The 16,358-nt window shown below is 33.2% G+C and overlaps 1 protein-coding gene across 6 annotated transcripts in view; it reads left to right on the top strand.

Annotated features, from left to right (window-relative positions):
- Positions 1–16,358, top strand: part of VPS54 (VPS54 subunit of GARP complex) — a 111,048-nt gene that overhangs the window by 45,409 nt on the left and 49,281 nt on the right. For all 6 annotated transcript variants that reach the window (XR_003794842.1, XR_003794843.1, XM_029231503.1 and 3 more), the window contains 4 exons: positions 4,635–4,761; positions 5,738–5,845; positions 8,400–8,455; positions 11,720–11,816. Coding sequence is in view for 4 of the 6 variants with exons in the window: in XM_029231503.1 (XP_029087336.1) it covers positions 4,635–4,761; positions 5,738–5,845; positions 8,400–8,455; positions 11,720–11,816 (388 nt within the window). In the remaining 2 variants the exon portion in view is untranslated. The remainder of the gene's footprint in view (positions 1–4,634; positions 4,762–5,737; positions 5,846–8,399; positions 8,456–11,719; positions 11,817–16,358) is intronic.

The following is a 16,358-nucleotide window of genomic DNA, read 5'->3' on the forward strand; positions in this document are numbered from 1 at the left end:
CCCCCCCCCCTCCTCCCTCTTCTTCTTCTTCTTCTTGAAAGAAAAGGTGGAAAACATTCAGAGTTAATTATAGGTTCCAGCTTATTATGATTTCATTGATCAGAGGACTCCTTGGGATTCCACTTAAGGGATTTTTATTATTGGAAGTAGTAAAAGGTATTTAACATCTTCTTTACTCCTATATAATCTCCCATAATTTAGATCTTGAAAACATTATGATATGAAAACATCCACATTGTGTGCTCTGAGGTGAAGCCAAAACAACAGATTTTCTGCTATTTGATGAAACTAGTATTACTGTAGGGTTTATTGATATGTAAGTTTCTGTGATAAAAGCAATACAAAGGTCATTGTAGTGAACCCACAGCTTAGTAGAAGTTCTGAATTCATGTACAAATTGAGGCATATTAAAGTAGAAAGTATTAGAATTGCTCCAATTTGTTTAGCTGGATATATGAGCCTATGTACTTTTTCAGAAAGTGATTTTTAGTTACTTGTCTGTCATTTCAGCAGATTTCTTTCACCACTGTAAAGTATTATATGTGATTATTAGGATACATACTTTTAAAATGAACTGTTAGCAGATTTATCTATTAAATATTTTTGGTGAGGTTAATAATAATATACAGGCCAGTATAATTGCATCTATTGTTAAAGTAGTCTAAAATATTTTAAAAACAGAGCAAGGATGAATAGGTGAATCCTATAAAACACTATAATTCTAGAAATTTTATTTAGGGATTTGCTTAGACAAATCTTTTTATATATGTTATCATATACCTGTGAGTACATAATAAATGCTATTTGATGTTAGTATTGAGATTCATATCTGCTCTTCTTTATTATATTTGTCAGACTTTAAAATTACTTAAGATGCGTAAAAATGAAGCTACTCAGTTATTTTTGACAATATCTGAAGTTAAATAGAACCTCACATTTAAGTTATTAGGCTGAAATGATAGAGTTTTATTACTTTGATGCCCAAACATCAGTAGATACAGTCCTATGGACTTCCTACCATAATTCTTTGTTGGGATTTGCTGAAGACTATTTGTACCTGAAGGCAACACATACTTGGGTGTTAACCTCTAGTCTGCATTTAAAAGGAATTTTTGATCTTTATAAAAATCAATTAACTGAGAACAAAGCAATGTTAAATTTATGTGTGGATTCATATCCTACCCTATTACTGCTTTTTAAAACTTACTGAAAACTGAAACATACACAAAAATAGAGGAAATTATATGAAGAGAGTTATATGAAGCTGGATAAATTGCATATCACCTGTGAGTTATCAACTCATAGCCAACTTGGTTTTCTCTATATGCCTCCCCCTACTCCTGGATTATTTTGAAACAAATCCAAAACATGATTTCATTTCATCCATAAGTATTTCATTATGTATCTCTGAAAGATAAGGATCTTTAAAAACATAACTCAAATATCATTCATAGTTTCAAATAGCTAGTCAGTGTTCAGATTTTCCTATTTCTCTCAAAATTCTTTTCACAGTGTATTTGTTGAAACAGGATCCAAATAATAACAACTGTATATTACAATTGGTTGATATATTTCAAATGTCTTTTGATATATAGTTCTCCATTCTTCTCATTTTCTCCCTTTCAAAATATTTATTGAAGAAATTGAGTTGTCTTTGTAGTGCTTCTCACAGTCTGGATTTTGCCAACTGCATCCCCATGTTTAGTGTGTTTTCCTTTTACTTGTATTTTCTATAAACTGGTAGTTAGATTTAAAGCCTTGATCAGATTTAAGTTTTTCTTTTTGGTAAGAGTACCTAATAGGTGTATTTCAGCTAAGAGGCATATATCTGGTTGTCTCTTTTTTCATGAAATTAGCAGCCATTTGGTGATCATTGCCTAGATTTATCATCTCATTATGGGTTGCAAATCATGATATTCTAATTCTAAACTTCCTTATTCATTTGTTAATGGAATATTTCTATAAAGCCATATTTCTCCATAACAATTACTTGGTAATTCTGAAGGACAGTTCTTACAAGGATAGGCAAGATAAAGTCTAGGTTCTTTTCCTTTATTTAGCAGTTTTTAAAATAATGAATTGAAAAATGTAGCATCTTCCAAATGTTTTATAAGCACATGGATTTATATATATTTGAAGTATTAAGTTTTTTTTTAATCGATGTTCATATTGTCCTATCTTTTGTAGGAACTTCCTCAAGTTCTTTTGATTCTATGAGTAGTCATTAATGGTTTTTTTCATGTTATGACAGGATATTCATATTATACATTTTCTGCTCCATATTTGTAAACTGCAATTTCTCTAAGGAGCCCTAGTTTCTTTTAGTAGGAAATGGTATTTAGAAATTACAATCTAGGCATCAGAGGTGTTCCTTGCTACTGGATTGGTCATGATCTCTAGGCCTTTTTAGTGGGCAGAGCTAGAAAATAATTTTCCCTCTTTTTCTTAAGGTATATCCCTTGTGGTATGAATGGATAAATTACTGTGTTTTAAAGTCACTTGAAATAATTCCTCTTTGTGTAGATTTGCCTGTACTTTGATACATAGTTAAGTTCATTTGCTTTTGATATTCAAGGATTGCTGTTTTTAAATGTAATATTGTTTTACAACTATGTTAAGTAGTTACATAGTTCCAAAGTCAAATCTATAAAACAAAAAATATTCAGAGAAATTTAACTTCTATCTTGGTTTTCTTCCTCTGTACCTACTCCTACAAGTCATTTTAAAAAGTTTTAGTTTATGTTTATTTATCCGTCTCTCTGTCCCTCATCTTAGATAAGCATTAGCATACTGTACATACTTTTCTCCACCGTGGGGTTTTTATCTTACAGTATATACCCTGTAGATCATGCTACAGTATGCATTCTCAATGGGGGATATCACCCAAAGGGGGGAAAAGTTTGTTCTTGAAGGGTGAAAAAAACTCTTGGATTTTACAATGGTTTGTGGCCCTCCAAAGACCACAGTACATAAACGGATTTACAGTATATCTGTGATATTAAAACTTCATGGAGAGTGATTAGGAATAAAAATGTCTGAAAAGACTTTTTAGGGGGGCAGTAGTTGAGAAACTGCTCTGTAGCAGTATACAGTATATTAATTGGTATTCCTCGATTCTTTTAAAAGTGTATAGGGTCTATTATGATATATTTAACTAGCCTTCTGTTGGTTAGCATTTGGGTTGTTTCCATTCCTTTGCAATTACCAACAGTGCTGCAGTGAATGTATGTTCTTTTGTCATTTACCAGTGTATCTTTGAGATGGATTCTGAGAAGTCAGATTCCTGGGTCAAAGGCTAATTGCCTATGTAATTTTGCAAGACACTGCCAAATTCCTTTTATGGCAGTGTTTTAGTTTGTAAGAGTGGATATGTTATAAATTAGTTTATTGTGAGATGTTGTCACCATTTATGAGAACCTTATCAGACTTCTAATTAGCTGTGAGAAATATAATTTTCATATTGCAAAAAGCAAATTTATGTTATTTCACTTATCAAATTTTTTCTAAAAGTATCACTGCACTACTTACCATATTGTTGTTGTTCATAAAAGAAGAACAACGGATCTGTCTAAAAGGTCACATGCTTTAATTTTTTTTAATGTGCTATATCTGGTCATAGTAAAGACAGTTGCTAACATTAAGGGCTTGTTTTTCAAGTAAACGTAGCATAAACTTTTAAAATGTTTTTATAATTAATTATAAATGTTTACATTTAAGATAAATTTCACTTAATTTTTGAAATGCCTTGGACCAACTAGATTACCTAGGTTTCTTCAACCCATTGTTTTTATGAAACTATTAGATTGTTTGGCAAAAATCCCTTTGGATATGACGGTATTCATCCTTAGTGCCCTTCAGAGCAGGGATTAACTACCTGGAACCACTCTTGTCACTTGGACAGTACTTACTTTTTCTAGGGAAAAGGTTCCAAATCTCTTTAGTAATACATGCCCTCACCACCCCCACAACTCTGCCAAAATTAGAGTCCTGCTCACTTTAACCCTAGCCAGGATCTGCAGGTACTGAAGAGGTGGACTAAAAAGGAACATCATACTTCATGAGAAGAAGCTCCATGGATAGATTATAGCTCAGTGACTTTAGATCTTCACTCATGTGTTCTAATGACTTTAATGGCCTGAGGGATATTGCACAGTAACTCAAACTGATTCTGACAGAGGTTGAGCTGAGTCAGTCTCGCCTATAGTCCTTCAAATATTTATAGGTACCCAGAACAGGGCCTGGTGCATAGTAAGCGCTTGTATTTATTGCATACGTGAATGGCTGGGGAGCTACTGACAGTTATATTCAGTAAGTGGTTAATGAGGAAAGGACTTAGAATATCTGAATATTTTGTCTGTGAAAAGCAGACTAAAAAGCAGTCATGAAGTTTTCTAGAACCAAGTTTCCTATAGTATATTTAACTGTTTGGAGGTTAAGATATACAGAGAAAAATAGAATTTGGGAGATGATGTGAAACTGTCGCAGTTATTTTTGTTAAGTTAAAAGACTGTATTTTACTAAAACATCACCTTGTTGCACTGTCAGCTAGAAAAGTTTTGCTGGCGGGTTCCCTTGATCGTGGAGTAAATCTGGGTTTTTAATAAATGAGGTAACATTTCCCTCTTCCTTTGTAGGCATTTGGGATCACAGCTTTGTGAATTAGAAAAACTGATAGATAAAATGATGATTGCAGAGTTTTCTACTTATTCTCACAGTGACTTAAATAGACCATTGGAAGATGACTGTCAAATTTTAGAAGAGGTATGTCTTTTGAACTGTAGAATGAAATTGATGTCATTGCTTAGTGTTATTTCCTAACAGCCTTAGTTTAGAACACATTCTCCTCAGGTTATAGTGAGCAAAATTATCTTCAATATCAAGCCTGTGAGACCTATGAAATCTTTCACTAAGTATGTGACTTTAGGAAGCACACAATTGTTTATTATCCTGTGAAATTAGAGAATAAATAATTTTATAGCTTAATTAGAAATGGGAGTTAAAATGAAGTCTTTATATGGCTTACTACCCAAGTTCCAAATATAGATATAGGATGTAGATATAGGATGAATTAACTTATATCCATGTATATGCATGTATTGGAGTGTGTCTTTTATAAAAAGTGATCATTATTATATGGTAACTTATCAGTCATTCACATTCACTGAGCACCTATTATGAACATGTTTTATGCATATGCATGTACAAATATATCATATTTGGTAACTTATCTAGTAACTTCTCAATGCTGATTATTGCCAAGAACTTGTAAAGAATCCAAAAAGCCCTGATAGCAGCCTAAGTAGTTAAAGAGATTTTTGTAAATGTTAGCAGTTAATGCTCCACAAATAATCCAGGTCATCATTCCAGTCTTCTAGACCACTAATTAGAAAGCACCGGGCTCATAGAGTATTTATTGGTCATCAGGGTTTCAGAAGAATACTTTCTAGCTACTTACTGAAACTAGACCAAAATATACTCATATTGTTTTGTCCCCAAACCAGCTTCATTTGATCCACTATAGTAGGATAGGATTTACCTGTTTTAGAATAATGACTCCAAAAATCTGATGACAAGATGCTATGGAAAGGGGTTTTTAAGGCTTTTAGAAAATACCAAAAGGAGGATAGAGATTTGAGGGTCAAACAATAAAACCCTTGACGTTGATTATTCCTACCTCTAAGTGAGATTATTTTGTATTTGAATTTTGACATTGTATACCCTTCTTTTATTTTAACAGGAAAGACTAGTATCTCTTGTATTTGGACTTTTAAAACAAAGAAAACTTAATTTTTTAGAAATATATAGTGAAGAAATGATTATTACAGCAAAGAATATCATTAAACAGGTAATTATACTTTTTTATTTGATATATTTTCATCTAGAATCTTTTGTGAAGTTTATTTTTACATGATCCTGTAATAATACATGCAGTATCACAGTAATATTTTCTCATTTATTAAAAAATTTTTAGTATAGAAAAATAGAAGAAAGAAAAACATAGCCCTACCAGTCAAAAAGATTATCACTTTAAGAATATTTCTAGGGCTTCCCTGGTGGTGCAGTGGTTGGGAGTCCACCTGCCGATGCAGGGGACGTAGGTTCGTGCCCCTGTCCGGGAGGATCCCACATGCCGTGGAGCAGCTGGGCCCGTGAGCCATGGCTGCTGGGCCTGTGCGTCCGGAGCCTGTGCTCTGCAGCGGGAGAGGCCACAGCAGTGAGAGGGCCCTGTACCGAAAAAAAAAAAAAAAAGAATATTTCTAAGCATAAGTTGTTACTGGTGTTTATCATTGGTGCTCTCATACTGTATATATAATTTTGAATTGTATTATATATTTCCGTTTGAACCATAACATAAGCATTTGCTCATAAGCCTTCAGAAATATCACTTTTAGTGGTTGTATAAAATTCCATCAACATTATGTTAGTTAAACCTGTTTAAGCTTTCCTCTGTGTTAAATATTTAGGTCATTTTCATTTCGGTACTATAAAGAGCACTGTGACAAACATCTTTGGTATGCTTTGGTATAAAGTCTTGTTTGTTTGGTTTCTCATATTTAAGACTATTTTTCTTATAACTGATTCCTGAAGTGGAATTATTGGTCAGAGAGTGAAATGTATTTTTAAATTGTTTGATACATAGAGCTGAATTGCTTTTATTCTAAAAACATTTTACCAATAGTATATACTTTCACCAGCGTTTCTTCTTACTCTGATCTCTAAGAAATTATAATTGTAAACTAAAATCTATTTGTTTTTTTTTTAGTCTTCCCTGATTTTTTTCCCAAGCTAATTGGTATTTATTACAGCACAATTGGCATAAAGTGATAAAGTGGAATTGTCAGACATTTTACATCCGCATTACTTTTAGAAATTAAAAGAAAAAGCTTACTATCTACAATGCTATCAAAGTTTCAGTGTTTGTCATCTACTCATTAGAAAGTAGATATATATTTTAAGGTTATTTCAGTTTTAAAGATGTGAAATTCAAGTTGCCGCTATATTTCATGAGATACAATTTTTTTCCATAAGCAGTTTTTTTTTTTTTTACATCTTTATTGGAGTACAATTGCTTTACAATCTTGTGTTAGTTTCCTCTGTACAACAAAGTGAATCAGCTATATGTATACACTTCCCTGATTTTTGTTTTGACTTTTTCTATTCAGATAAATCTCATTCTCTGAACTTTAGTTTTTCTGTATGTGAAAAAGAACAATTTTGAATGAATTTCTTAGGCTTAATTGATCATCGTCATTAGGTTGAATGTACATTTCTTAGTTTTTAATGTTTAAATAAAACAATCAAGAAAAATGTTACAATCGCCCCATCTTTTACCTCTTTCAAACATTGACTAAAACACCATATTTTAAAATTATCACTGCCACTTCCAAAACTTGTTGATAACTAGCACTAAATATACATGTATATTATAGCTTAGCAATTCTACTTCTAGGTAATTTACCCAACAGAAATTCATACCTAGGCTCACCAAAGACAGCACATGCATTCCATGGCAGCATATTTGTAATAAAAAACCAGAAAAACTCAATTATCATCAGTAAAAAAGATAAATAGAATTGTAGCATATTTACATCATTGAATACTATACAGCAATGAGAATGAATAAGCTACATGGAACAACATGGATATTCACATACATAAGGTGGAGCCAAAGAAGCCAGACACGGAAGAGTACACACTGTATGATTCCACTTACGTAAAATTCAAACATGGACAAAATTAATCGGTGGTGTTAGAAATCAGGATAGTAATGTCTTTTGGGAGGAAGTAGTGACCAGGAGGGGAGCAGGAGGGGCTTACTGGTAATATTCAATTTCATAATCTGAGTTCTGGTTAAATAGGTGCACTCCATTTGTAAAAAAAATATTGAGCTATAAACATAATTTGTACAGTTTTCTGTATGTATATTATACTTTTAAACAGTTTTTTAAAACTGCTCTGTTTTAATTCCTAGACTTCTAAAGTCTGAGCATTTATTTTTTAAAACCTTAAACTGTTGCACGTGTTGCAAGGAAGTGTGACCTCCAAAATGAATTTCTTTTGGAATTTTAGTATGGGGCTTATACCATGTCCTAAGTATTATAGTTCTATGGGGGTTTTGTGTGTGTGCATGTGTGTTTGTGTGTGTTGTGTGTGTATTTGTGTGTGAACAGTTTTAAATAGTAGGAAATTGTGATTAATACAGTTCAAGCATACCCTGGAATAATTATTTAATAGGGTAAAGGTAATGCTGCAGTTTTTTAAACACCTTGAGGTGTAAGAGACAGGAGAAGTTTGGTCAAATAATTATAGTCATTGAAGCCCTTATTAATATACAAATGAACATGTAGTACTTAAAGTTCTAAAGACATTAATCAAATTTTTTTTCTTAAATTTTGCAGTGTGTGATTAATAAAGTTTCACAAATAGAAGACATAGACACAGATGTTGTTTTGAAGTAAGTATAAATATTAAGTTGGGGTTACCAGTCAGGGAAAAGATAACGCATTAGAATAATCTAAGGAGGATTTAGTTCAGGAATTATTTGCTAAGGTGTGGGTAGAGTGTAGGAAAATCACAAGTGATAGTGCAGTACCTTTAAGGGACAAAGAAAGAGAGCAGTTAATGGAATTCAGGAGAAGAAGATGGAAGTAGCTGAAAAAAAAAAGTCTTTTAGTAGTTGAAGTGATCTTCAGTGGAGGGAGGCAGTCATCCTGAGGTAACCCCGCAGGGATGGAGACGGACTATTAGCACCTTTCCTCCTTTCAGTCTTTTGTAAGGGCTCCTCACTGGCCAAGCCCAGCAGGTCAGCCTCCCAGGGCAGAGAGAGGGTGGAGAGGATACAACGTCATATGGAGGGTGGAAATTGAAGAGGAATAGCGGTGTTAAATTTAAATTATTTAGCTATATAATTAAAACCCAGTTAGCATTGAGAAGTTTGAGTACATGATTTTGAATTGCCCATGTCTATAATTTTTTGTTTTCCCCTTGAAATAACTATTCTTATTTTAAGGAGAACAGTGATAAATATTTTATGACTATGAATTTCTTGTTCATATAGGTATCTAAACTTTATTAACTGGTCTAAGATATGAATAGTAATATGGACAACCGTAAAACTTCTCTGGGTCAGACTCATAGAATGAGGATTGTGGAGTTTTAATTTCCACACTATTACCTAGTGAAAGCTCAGTTTCAGAATTAGTTGAAGCAATCCTAATAATGCAGGGATCACTAGTAGTTGGAAAAATTAAGTTACTGGACCTTTGCTAAAAGCCCTATATACATGGAGAGTCAGTTATTTTTAATATTTTTCTTCCCTAGGGAATTTTCTCAACTTAGAGAACATCCTATATCTCAAGTGTATAGGAGTATCTTTTGAGAATAAAGTCCTAGATGTAGCAGTGTTAATTAAAAATTTGGAGTAATAAGTCATTGTAGTACTCTAAAATATCTTTATGGAATTCTATTTTTTTTATTAATTTTTAATCTTAAAGTTGATTGACGTCAGTTATAAAAATATTGGCTGTACTATTATGTATTGTAATATTTAGTATATATATAATATATATGTAACTAATACAATATTGGCTAATACTTACATAGCACTGTGCATTGTTCTGAGTACTTCGTATTAACTCAGTTTATATTCACAGCTACCATATAAGGTAGGTTCTACCCATTTAAAATGAGAAAATTAGATCATGGAGGAGTTAAGTCATTTGTCCAGAGTCACACAACTAGTAAGTGGCAGGGCTGGAACTTGAACCAAGGCATTGTGGCTTAAGAGCCCATGCTCTTAGCCACCATGCCACATGATCCTTCATATATGGAAGAGTACTTTTTAGTTTGTAGTTAGAAAAGTAGGTTATTAAGTTTATTAGGGGAGATGTTATGTTTCTATTTTTATTTTTTTTTAACATTTTTATTGGAGTATAATTGCCTTATAATGGTGTGTTAGTTTCTGCTTTATAACAAAGTAAATCAGTTATACATATACATATATCCCCATATCTCCTCCCTCTTGCATCTCCCTCCCTCCCACCCTCCCTCTCCCACCCTCCCTCTCCCACCCTTCTAGCTGGTCACAAAGCACCGAGCTGATCTCCCTGTGCTATGCGACTGCTTCCCACTATCTGTTTTACATTTGGTAGTGTATATATGTCCATATATACACTACCACTTTCTCACTTTGTCTCAGCTTACCCTTCCCCCTCCCTGTGTCCTCAAGTCCATTCTCTAGTAGGTCTGTGTCTTTATTCCCGTCTTGCCCCTCGGTTCTTCATGACTATTTTTTTTTTTTTTTTTAGATTCCATATATATGTGTTAGCATACGGTATTTGTTTTTCTCTTTCTGACTTACTTCACTCTGTATGACAGACTCTAGGTCCATCCACCTCACTACAAATAACTCAATTTCGTTTCTTTTTATGGCTGAGTAATATTCCATTGTATACATGTGCTACATCTTCTTTATCCATTCATCTGTCGATCGACACTTAGGTTGCTTCCGTGTCCTGGCTATTGTAAATAGAGCTGCAATGAACATTGTGGTACGTGACTGTTTTTGAATTATGGTTTTCTCAGGGTATATGCCCAATAGTGGGATTGCTGGGTCGTATGGTAGTTCTATGTGTAGTTTTTTAAGGAACCTCCATACTGGCTGCTTTTAAGGAATCTCCATAGAGGCTGTATCAATTTACATTCCCACCAACAGTGTATGAGGGGTTCCCTTTTCTCCACACCCTCTCCAGCATTTATTGTTTGTAGATTTTTTGATGATGGCCATTCTGACCGGTGTGAAATGATATCGCATTGTAGTTTTGATTTGCATTTCTCTAATGATTAATGATGTTGAGCATTCTTTCATGTGTTTGTTGGCAATCTGTATATCTTCTTTGGAGAAATGTCTGTTTAGGTCTTCTGCCCATTTTTGGATTGGGTTGTTTGGTTTTCTTGATATTGAGCTGCATGAGCTGCTTGTAAATTTTGGAGATTAATACTTCGTCAGTTGCTTCATTTGCAAATATTTTCTCCCATTCTGAGGGCTGTCTTTTCATCTTGTTTATGGTTTCCTTTGCTGTGCAAAAGCTTTTAAGTTTCATTAGGTCCCATTTATTTATTTTTATTTCCGTTTCTCTAGGAGGTGGGTCATAAAGGATCTTGCTGTTATTTATGTCATAGAGTGTTCTTCCTAAGTTTTCCTCTAAGAGTTTGATAGTGTCTGGCCTTACATTTAGGTCTTTAATCCATTTTGAGTTTATTTTTGTGTGTGGTATTAGGGAGTGTTCTAATTTCATTCTTTTACATGTAGCTGTCCAATTTTCCCAGCACCACTTATTGAAGAGGCTCGTTTATTAAGGGAGATGTTATGTTTCTATTTTTATTCCAGAATATATCTTTTCCATATTTAACCAAAATTTGTCTATTTCTCTATGCTTTTTCATCGAATGGTCACGAAGCATGTTCACATGGAATTACTACATGATAAGATTCATAAGTCAGTGTACTTGACTAGTCTTAGAGATGTTTAAACAAGGAGAAGTTGCTTAGTAATTGACATGTTCATCTCAATTTTACAATTTTAGCTAGGTATCTAGATTAAATTGCGTTTTATTATTCTTTTGTTGCTAGTATTTAGTGTAGTTTCCTCCAATTTGTAGATAACACCATGTGTTGGCCTGAAGACAGTCATTATTTTTGTTTGAATTTTTTTTTCTAGGCTTGCAGATCAGATGAGAATGTTGAATTTTCTTCAGTGGTTTGATCTGCTAAAGGATATTTTCTCTAAGTTTACAATTTTCCTACAGAGAGTTAAGGTAAGCTTATGTGTTTATCAGTTTGTCCAGAATATCCCTAAAGTTAAGTCATCTTTCTAGATATGAAAATTAGAATAAAACAAAATTTCTTTGTTTCTGTAATTTTTCTAAAGGGTTTTAAATTAGATTTGAAGTGCTTCAGAGTATTTTGGTACCTTTTTATAATTTTGGATGATATGTTTTATTTTAAAAGAAATATGCTAACTTGGCATTAAATATTATACAGTAATATTTCCTTTTGTGATTTTGTGATGCTTGAATCTCTGTAGATTACCTAGAATTACAATATTGTGAAACACTCAAAAATCTATCCCAAACCACTTAATTTTTCTAGGAATTTAATGTTGATATAATGGTATTTTTAAACATATGGTTCATATTTAAATTGCTCTACTAATGTTCTTTATTGCAGGGTTTTTTTTTCATTTTTCAATCTGGAATCCATTCATGTATCATGCATTGCATTTAATTACTTTGTCCCTTTGGTCAAACAACTTAATTTTAATCCAGTCATTATAAGGAAAAGAACACATGCCACACAGCATTTTTCAGAAGAAAAAATGTCACAGACTCTAATACATGTTGGTTGGGATTACCAACATGTCATAACTGTGTTTTAATAAGACAGTCATTAGGAATTACTGAGTATAACAGACTGTTTGTGAAATGTGATATTCTTTGAATTATCAGGTGTCAATATTGTATTTATGTCCTAGTTAACATCCCTGGCATCTCCTGAGTTTCATGTTAAAAATGATCTGAGGGACTTTGGTACTTATCTGTGATATGACTTCCTTATTGACATTGACATGCTCTAAGTCACATACATAAGCTTTCCAGTCAGAGTGGAAAAAGTTTTATAAAATGTGATTCACTATACTTAATTCAGACTCCTACCAAAATGTTGATCCTATCCATTGATAGTGATAGATAGCAAACCTTTATCTGTGGATTGCACATTAACGAGGCCTTGTTTTCACTTTTTCTTATATTCCTACCATGATCTTATCACACACAGGTCTGGATATATAGAACTCCTACATTGCATAGTTAGAACTGGCCAACTTTTTGCCAGTTATTTTTAAGTAGCTATCTTTTAGGTTCTATATCAGTTAAACTAAGCCACATTATTATTTGATGTATGTACAATATGGGAACAGTGATTTGTCCTAATTGTAGCTTCTTATTTTCACATTTAGGCCACTTAAACTAATACTGTTGTAAAACATCTTTGAAAATGATGTTTAATCTTTAAATATAGTACTTTTTTCTTTGAAAAAGTTTGTGGTACCTTGAGGGCGTGATTTTGCTGAAAAATAATGTTAATTACAGCTGTTCATTTTTAATGAAGAATTTTTAAATAACTACAAATTGGAAAAAACCATGATGTCTAACAATAGAGGAATGGTAAAATAAGTTATGCCTGGTATATACACTATCATGGAATATCATGCAGGCAAGGATTTTGTATGATTGAAGAAAATGCATGCATTATAACGTTAAGTTAAAAAGCAAGACAGAGACCTACTTAAATATATAGTCTGCTCTTAGCTGTGTTAGAAAGATTTTTTTACCTCTTCATCTCCATAGACCAAAGAGACAGCTTGTCTTTTTAGTGGTTATCTTTAGGTGGTAGTGTTATGTATAATTTAAATTTGTGATTCATTCTTTTCTGGTTTTCCTAAGTTTTCTACAAAAAGAGGTATTACTTTTTTTTAATTGAACTATAGTTGATTTACAATGTTGTTTAGTTTCTGGTATACAGCAAAGTGATTCAGTTATACATATATATATTCTTTTTCCTGTTCTTTTCCATTATAGTTTATTACAGGATATTGAATATAGTTCCCTGTACTATACAGTAGGACCGCTGTTTATCTATTTTATATATAGTAGTTTGTATTTGCTAACCCCCAAATCCTAATTTATCCCCCCGCCTGCCGCACCACCACCACCCCCTCAGCTCTTTCCCCTTTGGTAACCATAAGTTTGTTTTCTATGTCTGTGAGTCTATTTCTGTTTTGTAAATAAGTTCATTTGTATCAGTTTTTTTAGATTCTACATATAAGTGATATCATGTGGTATGTGGTATTTGTCTTTCTCTTTCTGGCTTACTTCACTTAGTATGATAATCTCTAGGTCCATCCATGTTGCTACAAATGACATTATTTCATTCTTTCTTACGGCTGAGTAATATTCCATTGTATATATGTACCACATTTTCTTTATCCATTCATCTGTCAATGCACGTTTAGGTTGCTTCCATGTTTTGGCTATTGTAAATAGTACTGCTATGAACATTGGGTTGCATGTATCTCTTTGAATTAGAGTTTTCTCTGGATATATGCCCAGGAGTGAGACTGCTGGATTATATGTTAACTCTATTTTTAGTTTTTTAAGGAACTTCCATACTGTTCTCCATAGTGGCTGTACCAATTTACATTCCCACCAACAGTGTAGGAGGGTACCTTTTTCTCCACACTCTCTCCAGCATTTACTATTTGTAGACTTTTTGATGATGGCCACCCTGACTGGTGTAAAGTGATACCTCATTGTGGTTTTGGTTTGTATTTCTCTAATAATTAGTGATATTGAACATCTTTTCTGGTGCCTGTTGGCCATCTGTATGTCTTCTTTGGAGAAAATGTCTATTTAGATCTTCTGCCCATTTTTTAATTGGGTTGTTTGGTTTTTTTTTTTTTTTTGATATTGACCTGTGTGAGCTGTCTGTATATTATGGAAATTAATCCCTTGTCAGTTGCATCATTTGCAAATATTTTCTCCCAGTCCATAGGTTGTCATTTCATTTTGTTTATGGTTTCCTTTGCTGTGCAAAAACTTTTAAGTTTAATTAGGTCCCATTTGTTTATTTTTGTTTTTATTTCCATTACTCTAGGAGACAGGTCCCCCAAAATATTGCTGTGATTTACAACATGTCAAAGACTGTTCTGCCTATGTTTTCTTCTAGGAGTTTTACAGTATCTGGTCCTACATTTAGTTCTTTAATCCATTTTGAAGTTTTTTTTTTTATATGGTGTTAGAGAGTGTTCTCGTTTCATTCTTTTACATGTAGCTATCCAGTTTTCCCACCACCACTTGTTGAAGAGACTGTCTTTACTCCATTGTATATTCTTGCTGTATTTTGCCCTTTGTTGTAGATTAATTGACCATGAGTGCATGGGTTTATTTCTGGGCATTAATTGTATTTTGTATTTTTATTAGAATTCTTGTTTATTGTTTATATCCCATAGTGTAAGATGATTTGTATAGCTAAAAAAGAAAATAATCCTTAAATGCAAGCTTACATTCTCTTTTAAGAAATTTTTAACTCTTAAGTTTTCAATTTATTACGTGGACAAATAATTCTGGACTATCATTTTAAAGACTTATGAATATGGTTACCAGATTATTTCATTCATTATTCTCAAGACTGGAAAAATTTATTTTAGCAGTTCTGGTCTTTGAACATGAACTTGACTGTAAACTGCTGCAATATGAAAGTTCAGAGAATAAATCGCGTACCTACTGTTGAATCTACTATATATTGTAAAATCTTCTGGCATCCTTAAGCAAGAATGGCTCTGGTGTTGGAAAAAAATAATCAGCAAATCTTTAAAACTGTAGGTATGGTGAAAACAGTGAAGAACCCTTAAGAGCACACCTGATACACTGTATATGGAAAGTTTATTGTATTAGCTAAGATGTTGTCAGTTAAAAGGGACAAAGTATTCAAATGAAACTAATTTAAACAATAAAAGAAATGCATTGGCTTGGGGAACTTAAAATAGTCCAAAACGAGGATAGGCGGTCCAAACGTGGTCATGGTTTTCTCGCTTAGTTTCTCTGTTTTAATTCACTTCTACCTCCTCTTTGTTGGCTTCACCTTCAAAGTAACCAACCTAATTATAGCAAAATGGCTATGTATAACAGTTTTAGGTCTTCCACATTTGTATACTCTACTTCCTAAAACAAGATTTTTTCTTCTTCAATCATCAAAGTCCTTGGTTTTAATCCACTGGGCTGATTTAGGTTACTGTGGTCAGGACAATGCTGTGCACTGCTTGCTTTGGGTCTGGATTTTCTTCTCACTTATGAACTAATCCTGTGGCAAGGAGGTTGGGAGTATACTGTGTGGGATACGTAGGACTAACACCTGAAGCCGGAAGGTGGACTCAGTTTTGCATAGCTGTATTCCTATGGGGGAGGTATAGAATAGTTGTTGGGGAGAAAAAGACTATGTCCAAAGACCGTGACCATTTTTTATTAAAAAATTTTTTAAGAAAGAAAATCGTCAAGAGAGAAGAGATAAGGAAGAACAAAGGCAAAATGAAGATGGGGGAGAAAGCACATCAAGATTAAGACGAGACAGTAGTGAGGATTAAAAGCAGCAATGGAGGAGTGTAGCAAGGAGCAAGTTTGTGACAATAGAGAAGTTACTGATTAATGGAGAAAGAAAATATGCAGTGTCCACAGACACTCGAAGGCTCAGAATCTCTCATATACTGTATGGAATATTGTATCACTTAGAGTGCATTTAGTTCC

The sequence above is a fragment of the Monodon monoceros genome, unplaced genomic scaffold (genome assembly GCF_005190385.1).
Source record: "Monodon monoceros isolate NGI ecotype Baffin Bay Population unplaced genomic scaffold, NGI_Narwhal_1 Super_Scaffold_19, whole genome shotgun sequence".
Lineage (NCBI taxonomy): Eukaryota > Metazoa > Chordata > Mammalia > Artiodactyla > Monodontidae > Monodon > Monodon monoceros.